We start from the raw sequence: 13,410 nt of genomic DNA, 5'->3' as shown, positions 1-13,410 counted from the left end.
GACTGGAATCGGTGGTTGTTTTCGACAACACGTTGTTGTGCGTGACAGGCGGATTTCTCGCGTGATTGGAAAATTTCATCCGCGTGACGGAATTATTCTTCGCTCTGATTCGATACTAAATTACTTATTAAACGACACAATGTGCTGAAATAGACCTGGTATACGCCGGACTAGGGTTACGCCGTATATTCGCTGTTGCGCAAATGCCACGCTTGCTTGCGTTCATTGTAAAGCGCAAGCGCCTTATTCTGGATCTGAACTCTGGTATCGCTTTGTGACGTCAGCATAATTCATTAATCGACGCGCTCATATCTAAATGCTCGCGTGCCGTTGCCACCGATTCCACTCTGGCCAGAAGCTATGTTAACAGTGTATTTCCACAGAATAGGCTACCAACACAATACCAAAATATAAGATATATGTCTTTCGAAACGAAACATCATATTTGATACGCCATATTAGGGAGAATGTCTGTTGATGATATAGTTTCAGTAAAGCATCGGTTAATTTCAAATTGATGCTTCTACGAGAAAAAATGTTTCTAAAGAGAATTACCATGAGGCCCTCTTACCCTCATCACCATCAAAAATAATGAGAACCAAAACTTACCAAGGAAATAAAGCATTTTATGTCAATGTGTTGCCAACTATGTCACAACCATTCCAATAAGCTGATTGAAACTAGCTGCATTTCTCTTCAAATGGCACTTGCAGCTGGTTGCATTGAGTATCCGAGCATAGGATCAGCTATACCACACTCATTATCAGTAACTGTTTGCTGGTGAAGTGTTAAGGTGTGAATATATATAAATCAACTATACTAACTGAACTCATAAAACACACATACATCAATTTAAAACTCTATATATGTGAATTGTTACATGTATAGCATTACTGTCTAAGAGTGAAAAGTTACAATATACAGATCCGAGAAATTACCGATCTCTTCATTCCAAATGAAGAGACGTTTGACCAGACAGAGAGAGAGAGAGAGAGTGATTTATTTCGTCAACCGATGACGGGAAAATAAAAGTATAAATATGCAACAAATAAACAGTGCTTCGGTATCGGTATTGACTGGTACCGGTGATATGATCATGCCGATCTCCAAGTCAACCGTTACCAGAGTAAATACCGTAGTTATTCAAAGAAAATAACGTCATAAACTAACACCAGACAAGTTCCAATGGTTCGTAACAAAAAGGATCGAGTTTATTATCGCAATGAATCATGCAAATCAATGTATTTTCATCATATCAAACATCGAAATACCGCAGTGGCGCAGTTCAGTGAATAATCAGAATATACAAAGTTAATCACATCCACATCGGCTTACGTTGTTCAACAGCAATAACAGGCTAACAGCATTGGACATTGATCATTACCAATAGTCAGGTTGGTGATATATAAACGAAACGAAAGTAACTGTATTACCACACTACGCCGACTAGCTTCTTTCTAGAAACAGGTCCAAATTCACTATTCAGTGATAGTGACAGTGATATATATCACGCAAAAGGCAAAAGACTGTTTTGTTTCGTTCTGTGTCTATCCATGCGTAGAGATTTATTTTTACGGAGTGGACCACTAGCAGGCAATACTCCAGTTCAGTTCAGTTTATTATTGAAATTTCATCATTTCAAAACACCACTTGAGTGCGATACAATTAAAAGATAGCTAGCTGTCGAAACGACTTGGAGTAGCCTTTGAGATTAGACACCCACCTGGGTCTAGGCGCAGGACCGTAACAGCACTTCGTCACCCCCCCCCCCCCTACAAAAAAAGTTGGTCTTGACCCCTCGTAGGGTGATACCCCGAACTTACGGGGGTGGGGATTCGCCTTGCAGACCGCGCTTGCACTGTACGCTATTTGCCGCTACTTATCGTCTACATTGGGCGTCCGTTTAGTAAGTCACCCTGTATCGACTAAACGCACGAAGCATGAAAAAATTCTATAATTCATGATTGAATCGGCCAATATGATCGGCGACTTAGATGGATCTCCTTTACAGCTTCATTCACACTACAATTCGTGAAGAATTCCCATTGTAGTTGTCTCCACCTTGACGATTCTGTTGAGAAGTTGGCTATCGGTCTACCATTCAATGAAGTGAGTATATTTGGACCGTACGTACACCAAGCAAGCTAATATGCCGCCATTCACTAATATTCTGTCACATTCCGCCAGGGTTATCGGTGTATTCAGACAATGAAATGATATCCCACAGGTAACAAGTTCTGTTGAGCATGATTCAACTGGCGAAAGATCATCGAATACCAATTCAGTATGATTCAAAACGCTAGAAAGACAGTCACTAATTCGAACGTGAAATTTGAATTGGTATTCGATGATCTTTCGCCAGTTGAATCATGCTCAACAGAACTTGTTACCTGTGGGATATCATTTCATTGTCTGAATACACGTTCGAATTTGTTACGATCCTTCTAGCCCAGTGGTTCTCAACCTTTTTTTAGACACGCCCCCTTTTTGATAGTGAAAAATTTCGCGCCCCCCTTATCGTCATATCACAAAATCCAACCGGGATGCTAGCAACCCCAACAGATTGTTTGATGGCGTGGAATGTTATGTTACACCAGCGTGTACTCAAAGGTGGTGTGGACACTCGGAAAATTACGTGACTGTCACGCCCATATACCTTTGACGACTTTGTTATTGTCGATCCGTCTGCAACAGTAATTAAAGGCAAAGTCGCTATTGCTCTTCGTTGATTTTAACTATGTTTCATATCGAGTTGGGTGACAGAATTTCGTATGGTATATTGTGATGATGTCGTCTTGCGCTGTACCAAGTCTTAAGACTATGGCTTTATGACTAGCGTAGTAATTTCGCTGTCGAAGTAGAGTATCGAGTAAATCAGCGCGCACCGATATATTGTCGACTTTGATAACGGAATTACTATGCCAAGCATTGAGTGACGACACTAAAACCTACTGCGAAGCTGCATAACACAACCAAGATATACCATACCAAATTTCATCATCCATCTCGGTATGGAACACTTTCAAAATTCACATATACCAATATCAAATTTTGCGAAAATTGATTTATGCGGTAGGCGCAATGCCAAACAAGCGCACGCAGACCCTGGATGCGCGAATTTGATAACGTACTTACTACTGTAATTATAGAGTCACACCCTTGAAAATTGGTACAGTGTTAGATTCCTTCATCAAGATATACAATACCAAATTCTATTATCCATTGCCGTATAAAATACATTTAAATTGTACACATAACAATACTGGCTTTTGCAATAAAATCTGCTAGGCGGCAGGCTGAATGCCAAATCAGCGCGCACCCTGACATACGCGACTTTGATAACGAAATTGCTACGGTAATAATTGAGTCACAGTCTTAAAACTCGATACAGTGCTAGATGTCTCCATCAGAATATACAATACGATATTTTGTTATCCACCGCGGAATAAAACACATTCAAAACCTACATATAGCATTATAGCAATTTCGGCTTTTGTGAAAAATCTGTCATGCAGTAGGCTAGATGGCAGGTCAGCGATGTACTTGATATACTCGACTATGATAACGAAATTACTATCCTGATCACCGAGTCACACCCTCAAAAATTGGTTCAGAAGATGCAATCATCTGACCTTCAGCCTACCGCATAACTGATTTTCACGAAAAACAGTATTGGTATGTGTAGATTTTGATTGTTTCCTATACGGCAATGGATAGCGAAATTTCGTACTACATGATTGTCTTCATGATGGCATCTAACACTGTATGAAGTTTTAGGGCTGTGAACTAATAACTACAGTAGTAAGTACGTTATCAAAGTCGAGTATCAAGGGTCCGCGTGCGCTGATGTCGTAATGAGCCTACCGCTTAATGGAATTTTCGCAAAATTTGATATTGGTATATGTGAGTTTTGAAAGTGTTTCATACCGAGATGGATGACGAAATTTGGCATGGTATATCTTGATTGTGTTATGCAGCTTTGCAGTAAGTTTCAGTATCGTCAGTCAAGGATTAGCATAGTAATTCCGTTATCAAAGTCGACAATATATCAGCCCGCGCTGATTTACCAGATACTCGACTTCGACAGCGAAATTACTACGCTAGTCATAAAGCTATAGTCTTGAAACTTGGTACAGCGTAAGATGACAGCATCAAAATATACCATACGAAATTCTGTCACCCAACTCGATATGGAACATAGTTAAAATCAACGAAGAGCAATAGCGACTTTGCCTTTAATTACCGTTGCAGACGGATCGACAATAACAAAGTCGTCAAAGGTATCTGGGCGTGACAGTCACGTGATTTTCCGGGATTGGGCAATCGATTCACGGGCGAGCCCAAATTGGCGATATGAATGTGATAAAAAATCAGAGTATATTTGGCTGGGAGTCGCGCTAAACGCGATAATTTTTTGCATAACTGAATGAATTTGATCAATGATATTTGTGAGTGTAGGAGCAAGTGGTTCCTTCGAAAATTTTCAGCACGAATAATTATAATTTTGAACATTGATCATGACGTAAGAATACACATTCATGAGCTTATCGCAGATTATTAACTTCGGGCGGGTTCATTCTTATTAATTACTTTGTTGAAAACTCCTGCCACCCAACGGCCCCGGGCTATTCTGGTGTATATATTCAGAGGTGGTCACTAACGAAGTACTTCTACTTTTTCGAAGTACTTGAGTAGTTTTCCTCTACTTCTGGTACTTACTCAAGTAGATATTTTTTTCGCTACTTCTACTTCTACTTCGTAATGTTTTGTGAACTACTTACTTACTTTTCGCTATTTTCAGTTTGTCATGTAGAAGTAGTTTAATCCCCCAATACGAAATATGACCTAAGGAATTTCGGGGCTGTTTTCACGTAGTACCAACATTTAATTTTCATAATAGTCATGTATTACCCAGAATTTTCGTAACGCTTCGCGCACAGTGGATATGGAGTGACAAATGTGTTTTAACGAAAGTATCGCTGAATATAATTTAGACACCGGGTTGCGTGGCTCCGTTCACACCGCATTGTCGCCTATATCAAATATTTCATCACAGTAAGTATGGCCTCCCATAACGTTTGAAACTACCGTTTGCGGTATGCGGTAGAAGATCAGCTATACTCCACAGCTGTAACACCGACGGATTCTTCGATGATTGTTGGACATTTCTATTCTTGGGATTCGTAACCAGGGGTGTGTGGACCCTTTGGAGGCAAGAACCACCACATCAGGGGGTGCGAGATGCATTGTGGAATTGTAGGCCTATATGCTATCTAGAGCTTGAAATTATTTTTCAAACCAACCAAAAGTGGAATATGTTCTGGGCTAATTTAGTCAACTGAAAAATGTAGCCTACTTACAGGACTATATCAGAAACCCCGATTAGGCTATACTGCTATATACTGATATCAGATCAATATTAATATTAGTAGTTTCTCATAATCCCATCAAAGATTTATTCTTTCTCAGCCCCTGTGATCAGATTCCCCGGTAGAGTTGATGGAGGTGGTGTTTTTGAAAATTTAAGCAAAGTTATAAATGATGACGGCTCTTCGAGTGGGCCAATTGCAGAGGTGGTCAGTAACGAAGTACTTATACTTTTTCGAAGTACTCAAGTAGTTATCCTCTACTTCTGGTACTTACTCAAGTAGATCTGATTTTCGCTACTTCTACTTCTACTTCGTTATATTTTGTGATCTACTTACTTACTTTTCGCTATTTTCAGTTTGTCAAGTAGAAGTAGTTCAATCTTCCAATCAGGAAGATAGCCTGAGGAATTTCGGGGTTGTTTTCTTTTCACGGAGTATATCAACATTTAATTTTCATAAAAGTTTAGTAAATCCTAGAATTTTCGTCGCCCTTCGCGCGCAGTGCTGGATACGAAGTGACCAGTATGATTTCACGAAAGTATCGGTGAATATAATTTAGGTAGAGAGTTGGCGTGGTTCCGTTCACGCCACATTGTCGCCCTTCGTCCATATCAAATAATTCATCACAATAAATATGGCTGATCATAACGCTTGAAACTGATGTTTCGCAATCTGGCATTTACCTGTCATATCGTAATCTAGCATGTCCATGGCGTGTCCAAATCTGGAAAGTGGACTCTGAATTTTTTTTTTTTAGTTTTAGAGCTGTTTTAGCATACCACCTTTGAAACTTTCTGGACTAAAAACATGAAATGCATGTTCTGCTTTTAGAAGTAGTATTTATAGTTCACTTTCAATTCCCAGTATCAAATACTTTGAGTTATAATTATTATCAGTTTTTTTATTTGGATAACATACACATTGAAGTATAAAAGCAAGTGTAGTAATGCCTGCAATTTCTGGAAATAAAGCTACACAATATGGCATTTTTACGGTCCGCCATATTTTTTATTAACGTTTACTAATCGCGCTAAGTGCTTACACCGTATCCTATACAACTTCTCCGTATTGCTCTTCGACTGAACTACGGGCCTTACAATATGGGGAATGGCGCTATACCATGCTATTTTCTAAAACGTGCTGTTCGAGAAAACAGATGATTAGCATCGCATTTCCATATCAATACTATCATTTTCATCCCATGATGTGGACGAATACTTATGATATCTAAAATTGGATACCTGCTGGTATGCATCAATATGAATCATGCTCGTCACCTGTCGCATATAGCTCAATTTGCACCATTTTACGATCCATGTGAACGAATTAGGATCGTTTTCATAACTACTTACTTACTTGAGTACTTTTAAAGTCAGTCAATTCTACTTCTACTTCAAGTAGTTTTAGGTTGCTTATGGAAGAAGTACTTCTACTCGTACTTGGGTAGATTTTTTCGTCGCTACTTCTACTTCTACTTGAGTAGATTTCTTGACTACTCTGACCACCTCTGGCCAATTGTTATTAGTCACTTTGTTACATCTTGTTTTTTCTTGACCTCCCATCAGGATTGTCGGTATAGTGGAAAATTTGGAATCGCCCAAACGTACCAGAAACAAATTTCTTTCGTCAGGAACACACGATTTCAATTTGGTATCTCTAGGTGGAGTGCATCATTTTCCTCTTTTCTTCTGTACTGTGGGGTTCAGGTTACAAAGGGCGCTACTATATTAAAATCGAAAAATGAAAATTTCAAGATTAATTGAAATCTCTTAAATGTTCGGTAGTCAATTCGTAAATTCAATTTGTATGTCGACGGCCGCACGAATTACTTGTTCATGGCCGCACGAATTTCCTTCTACAACCGCAGGTTAGCCACCCTGTGTTAGATACACGCAGCACGCATTTGACACTGGAATACAACAAGAAATTACAGCGTTATTTGTACTGGAGCATAGGAGTCCCCAACGCGGTGCCCACGGTTACCAGGCCGCTCGTAAGGTCCAGATGAGTCGCCCCTGGTGGCATTAGCAAATATTCAAATGAAAGCCCTGAGGATAGAAGTGGAACACGCCCTAAGGACGTTGCTCGTCCGAAAGGTAATCTGGTTAATATTTCCGAGATTCGATTCGCAGATTGGCATCTCGGCGCCCAGTGTGGCAACGCAGTTGAACTGGAATACGCGGGCGTGCGTCCTGGGAAAATTTGTCTTTACTTGGTAAGGAGCGGAAACCCTATCCAGAGCTCTAAATGTCAAGGTGAAGAAATTCAACCAATCACGGGTAAATGGTGGGAGTAACTTGTAGCCCGTCGCGTTATTCAGTAACCAAGAAGTTGCTCCTGGTTTTAAAAAGGTTGGTTACCCCTGTACTAGAGTAACAACGCTTACTACTTTGGCCACTTCTGGTGATACTATGCACCAGTCTGTTTCGAGGGCATGCAACCGTTACATTTCATCCCACTGTTAATATTCATATTAAACCCACAGTACAAAGCTCTTGAGCATTTTAATATGCCGCTGGCTCATAACAAAAACTTCGGAACTAACAGAGATAAAAATATAAATGCAAAAGACACGAAGAATATGAAATATTTTCAAAGCGAACTCAAAACGATAGAGAAGCAGCAAGGATGCAATATTATCGTGCGGGCGATGGCACACTAGGACGTGTCAAATATTCCGTATTGTCCATACGACTTACGTAAAATATAAACGGATATCGAAATAGCAGCATGGCGCGGATGTCGCCGTGGCGTATATGTAACAGCATATTTTCTACGCTTATGCAAATGCATCGGATTATCCAAAATCTTACAAGTCGGCAGTATTTGCGGGATTTTTACGGGTAAAATAAACCCGTAACCTTAGGATTACCATTTTTTTCAAAACGGGTAGGGACACTTTGACCAAATTTGTCCATTATCTTGATGTAATGGAGGACGAATTGCCAAAAAGGAGGACATTTAGGCGTCCTCGGAGGACACTTTTAAAAACCCGAGAAAGGAGGACAAATCCTCCTAAAGGAGGACGTATGGTAAACCTAGGTAACCTGCGCTGTTCGCGAAGCGGAAAAGACATTTTTTTTATAATTCGCAATACTGCGCAGCATGCGTTAATTACTGATCACCGAATCATAAGAAAGTCTGAATGCCAAATGATGGTACATCCCAGTGACTTGAGATCGCATAAAGTCACTGGCGGAACACGAGGTAGGGCGAAGCAAACGAATTACAGTTGAAATGATAATACTTACTGGTTTAAAATGATCTTTCGAACGACCAGATATGATCCGATATACGTACATTTAAAGATACCGAAATATCGTTCGGCGATAGAAAATAAGCCTTCCACAATATATATAGGCCTTTATGTAGAGTAGCATCATTGCTATAGCCGGACCGGTTGGCCCTTAATATCGAGTCGACATCACTATTTCATAGAAATATCGGTATCGGCCGTTAGTGATAAAATGTCACCGGCTATTTCGTGATGTCACAGAATGGTAGCAAGGCCTTATTATTTGGGACTGCCAGACTGGGCAGTGGGCAATAATTAATATTGTATAGCTTACAAGTGTCAAGACGCTGCCGTTCCAGTGAGATCCATGTCCAAGCATAGCAATGGCCGTTCAAATATGCACTCGCGAAGTTTTATAAATGAGCCTTAAGCGACATGGCATATCTTTTGACTGTCCATGTCGATGAATATATCGGGGTTATCGGTGACGGTGCAACTTATTGGTTTTATCGGTATGCGCTCAAAAATCCGATATCAGTAGGGCTCTAATCATTAACGTAAACGTACAAAATATACATTATCCCCCGATTTCAACCGAAGATCCCATTTCGCCAGCGAGTCCCGGACAGCAACGGGAACACATAAGTCGGGGTATCGACGCAAGTTTTGTACGCCGGTGTCGCGTCAGGAAACTCCTTCCCGACCGTTTGAACACGCGCGTTCCAGGCTTGCCGAAACGCAGGGCCTCTTCATAAAACCGAGCTACTGCGCGAGAATGACATTATATTCGACTTGTCTGCCGTTGTCCCAAGCGTACACCGTCTTGTCGGCGGGATTGTAAGAAAACTGCACCGCGTAGGAATACAGGTTCTCTATCCCCAAATATATCGACCGTTTCGCCATCGTCTTCGTGTCGAAAGCGTCCGTGACTGTGGCGCGCCGTGAGTCGTATCCGGTGGTCGTGTACAGGATGCCGCAGATCATAAAGAAATGTGAGGGAGATTGCCTGCAATAGAAGACAGAGGGGTTGATAATTTCGGTGCTCATACTGTAATCCCTGGGCGGTGTAGTAAGATTTGGGAGACTTTGCGAGAAACAAAATGACGTCACAGAGTTACAGGACGTGTCTAATACGGCGGAAACCAGAGTCGGTCGAGAGGGTCACCTGACATTTGAGCATGTGGTACAATGAAAATCGACAGTTGATCCAACACTAACCAGAACGAGATCGTCAGTAACGAAGTAGTTTAACCTAGTAGTTTAACGGAGCACTCAAAAGAGACATTTATATTCTAGATTAGTCTTGATATCCCTGGTAATCACGGTTTTGCCTACTAGCACTACATAGGCCTACTCGGGTGGTCATGTCTCTATAATATTTCCACTTCTACTTCAACAGATTCTACGCAATAGTAGCCTACTTACTTTTTGCAATTTGGATTTTGTAAGTAGAAAGTATAGCTTTGGGATATGTTTGCATCCATTTTATGGCTGAAATTGTCGTAAGAACCGCGTGGAATATCTCCCGTACGCCGAAACCTGAATATATTTCGGAAAATTCTACCTATGTGTACTGTTTAGGGTAGGGTCATTGGCAATTTTGGTTAGTCCAGGGTTGTATCCAAGTCACAAGTCAATCTCACTTTAATAGTTCTGACTCGAGTCAAGTCGAGTCAGCGTCAATTCACCATAGAGTCAAGTCCAAGTCGGTTAGTAGAGGGTCGAATCCGAGGCATCGTGTTTTGACTAGAGTCCGAGTCCAAGTCATTATATTCACTGTTCAGTTTTCAGCTCAATCCGTTCAAACCCACAATTTTCAACTCTGCTCGAGTGATATAGAATGACTCGCATTCAGAATATTGTAATTTTCCTCAGTTTTAACAGTTTCTGGCCCTATTTTCCAAGTATCAGGACTGCTAGACGAAATAGCAATAATGAGGTAACTTTACTATTCCTCGAAGGTACGATGAAATGCCAGTCTTGGCCGTCCTAGTCCCGAGTCATATGACTTGGTTCGAGTCATGCACAATGACTCGAGTGCAAGTCGAGTAAGCACAAAAATTGACTCGAGTCGAGTCACTGTTTTCGAGTGAAGTAGAGTCCCCAAAAATTGCGAGTCATTACAACCCTGGTCGACTCAACCGAAGAATATTCAAACGTTTTGTTTCTTACTTCAACTTGAAGTAATTTCTGCGTGTCTTGAAAATCGCTACTTCGACTTGTAAGTGAAAAGATTACAGTATCACTTCTATCTGTACATGAGAATCACTATTTACTGCTTTGACCACCCACACAATCCAAGTCCAATTTCTCCTATAATTAGATCACCAGATCACTTCACATATTCCGCAAATTTCATCATGTATACCTAAAAATCTTTATTTTTCTCAGAGCTCCTTCATGGACCACATTTAGGGTACTGCATAAATCAATATGTTTGTGTCATGTAAAATTCAAATTACATTTTTGCGACGATGATTAAATTCTCTGTATCTCTCTCTCCACCCACATGGCAGGAACGAACATTTGCATAATGATCGTGACGACACGAACACGACTTGAGAGTACCCAAAACATAACATTGCAGGACTTTCGCAAAGTGTTCCATCGATTGTTTTCGACAGCACGAAACTAGTGACCTACCTCACTTTAGTCTTGTAAGACTCCATCACGCTCAAATCGACGGGGTTGATTCTATTCACGATGTAGGTAAGTTTGGATTGCGACCGGTACGGGTCTCTCGATGGGTAAATTACCCAGAGGCCGTGTTCTTCGGCTACTAGGTGCACTAAAAAGTGCCCCTTCCAATTGCGTGGCATCCAGGTCCGGTACACGGCGTTGGGTAATCTGCTCCACGCAGTCACCGTTCTGTAAAGGAAATAAAAATTGAAGTCATTGACCATGGACTACTAGTTAATGAACATTAGCACTAAGCAGTAATAATAAAGCAGAGGCGGTCAGTAACAAAGTGCTTCTACATTTTCCGAGCACTAAAGTGAGTTTTTACTGCTTGCACTACATGGTCAAGTGCAAGACAACGTTCGCTTCTTCTTGAACAATTTTACGAAAAACTACTTGCTGTCTTCCATTTGGATTTTTAAAAGTAGAAAGTAGTTTTGGGACAATGTTGCATCACTTCCATGAGTGAAATTGTGATAAGAACCGCCAGAAATAAATCCTATAAGGGAACTGAATGTATTTTTGAATGTCATACCTATTTGTAGTGTCATTCAGCGTTATAGTCGTCAATATATATATTGAAACGTAGTCAGCCCCTATTAACTGCTAAAGGCCTCTTAAAAATACCCGGTACTAAAAGCCGTTCCTTCTACCTCTACTTGAGTACCAACGCTGAATAATTCGCCAGCCTCTGGTTACAGCACACTGCCAAATAAGAATATAGCATACATTACATTCAGATGCCAAACGCACTAACCTTCGTTTCAGGTCGTATTTGATCAGCGACGTGGAAAACGCCCGGTTATAATAGAACGAGCCGTTGTAGACGATATGCCCCGTACCGATCCATTTGTGAGAGAGAACGTACGAATTTCCGATCCGAGACTTTCTGAGCAGAACAATATGTCGATTTTTAGTACCAATTATATATATAAAAAAAAGTCCCAATCCTATCTCACTTCATGCTATCGAGGTCGTCGAATTCGAGAAGGATGTTCCCGAAATAGTAATTGGTGACGTAGATTCTTTGCGCGCGGGCAGGGTTGTCCGGGTCGCGAATTACGTCACGCATCCACGCGCCTTCTCTCCTGCCGAACGCGCCAACCGCTCGGGGCCGCGAAATCCGATACAGCGTGCCGCAGGTGTCTAAGATTGCGAAGAGTATAAACCAGTGGTTCTTAGCCTGGCATCGGTGAGTCAGTCTCAGAGGTTCCACGGAGTTGAAACCTTTGACATACTTATAACGTTTGTTACATGATATCTGGGTAATCCGTCCTACACTAGTACGGCAGATATGAAACGATTTTTAATCAAATTTTACGCGCGGAACAAAACAGGTGGCATTTCAAACAGAGAAAACTGACCGATTCCACCAATTCCTTGCGTTATTTCCGCTGCTTCGGTAGTTGCCGTGGTGGTGAGAATATCGAAGTCATCATAGTACTCGTCTTCGTAGTCATCGTTGGCGTCTGTTGAGTTCGAAGCCGTCGATTCCTACAATGCACAAAACGAAGCTGAATTTATCCCCACACCAGCGACCAGAGATGAGCAATGGGCATGTAAATTTGGATAATACGTAGTTCCTGCGCTCTATACGTTTCAAGCGACTAATCAGTCGAGATTTTGCGGTACTCTGCTTAATTTACGTGCGACGTGAAAATCGACCATGCACCATACCACATTTAAACTACTGGTGGGGCAGATGATTCATCTCGATGAGCATGACCCAAATTCGGTCTTTGAAATCCAAATTTACTATCAAATGATCATCTTTACCAAGACCCAGCACCCTATCAAATGCCGTTTCAATGCGTTTTGGGATGCATACCGTGTCATTATGAGAAGACAAAGTCAGGCTATATCGGCGGACAAATATAAAACGACTACATAAATGGAAACATACCGAGATAGCGCTAGTTGTTGTTGTTGTAGTGGTAGTAGTTGCTGCTGTTGTCGTTGTACTTGTAGTACTAAATGGACGTTCAACTTTCTCAGTCACAAGATCTCCGTTGTCGTCGTACTCATATGCGTAGTCTTCTTCAGAGTCGAAATCCAACTCTGCAAAACACATCTGGTTTGGGCAAACTACGCCTTGTTCTTGGGACCCTAATATCAAGTTACAGTTCG

At 41.1% G+C, this 13,410-nt stretch overlaps 2 protein-coding genes across 6 annotated transcripts in view; both read right to left on the bottom strand.

Annotated features, from left to right (window-relative positions):
* Positions 1–1,472, bottom strand: part of LOC145447617 (PDZ domain-containing protein 8-like) — a 32,879-nt gene extending 31,407 nt beyond the window's left edge. For 3 of the 4 annotated variants that reach the window (XM_080325856.1, XM_080325859.1, XM_080325858.1), the window contains exon 1: positions 610–1,472. In XM_080325856.1, the coding sequence (XP_080181982.1) occupies positions 610–625 (16 nt within the window). In that variant the 5' untranslated portion in view covers positions 626–1,472. The remainder of the gene's footprint in view (positions 1–609) is intronic. The other variant, XM_080325857.1, reaches the window with a different exon arrangement.
* A 6,382-nt stretch (positions 1,473–7,854) lies between these two features.
* Positions 7,855–13,410, bottom strand: part of LOC145448071 (uncharacterized) — a 30,149-nt gene continuing 24,593 nt past the window's right edge. For both annotated transcript variants that reach the window (XM_080326397.1, XM_080326398.1), the window contains exons 7-12: positions 13,187–13,341; positions 12,648–12,777; positions 12,243–12,429; positions 12,041–12,172; positions 11,248–11,472; positions 7,855–9,610 (exon numbers count right to left, since the gene is read on the bottom strand). In XM_080326397.1, coding sequence (XP_080182523.1) covers positions 9,367–9,610; positions 11,248–11,472; positions 12,041–12,172; positions 12,243–12,429; positions 12,648–12,777; positions 13,187–13,341 — 1,073 coding nt within the window. In that variant the 3' untranslated portion in view covers positions 7,855–9,366. The remainder of the gene's footprint in view (positions 9,611–11,247; positions 11,473–12,040; positions 12,173–12,242; positions 12,430–12,647; positions 12,778–13,186; positions 13,342–13,410) is intronic.

Source organism: Botryllus schlosseri, chromosome 10 (genome assembly GCF_051294905.1).
Source record: "Botryllus schlosseri isolate E-star chromosome 10, Bs_hap1, whole genome shotgun sequence".
Classification (NCBI taxonomy): domain Eukaryota; kingdom Metazoa; phylum Chordata; class Ascidiacea; order Stolidobranchia; family Styelidae; genus Botryllus; species Botryllus schlosseri.
The sequence above is the reverse complement of the archived record's forward strand: the minus strand, read 5'-3'. Positions and strand labels throughout refer to the sequence as shown.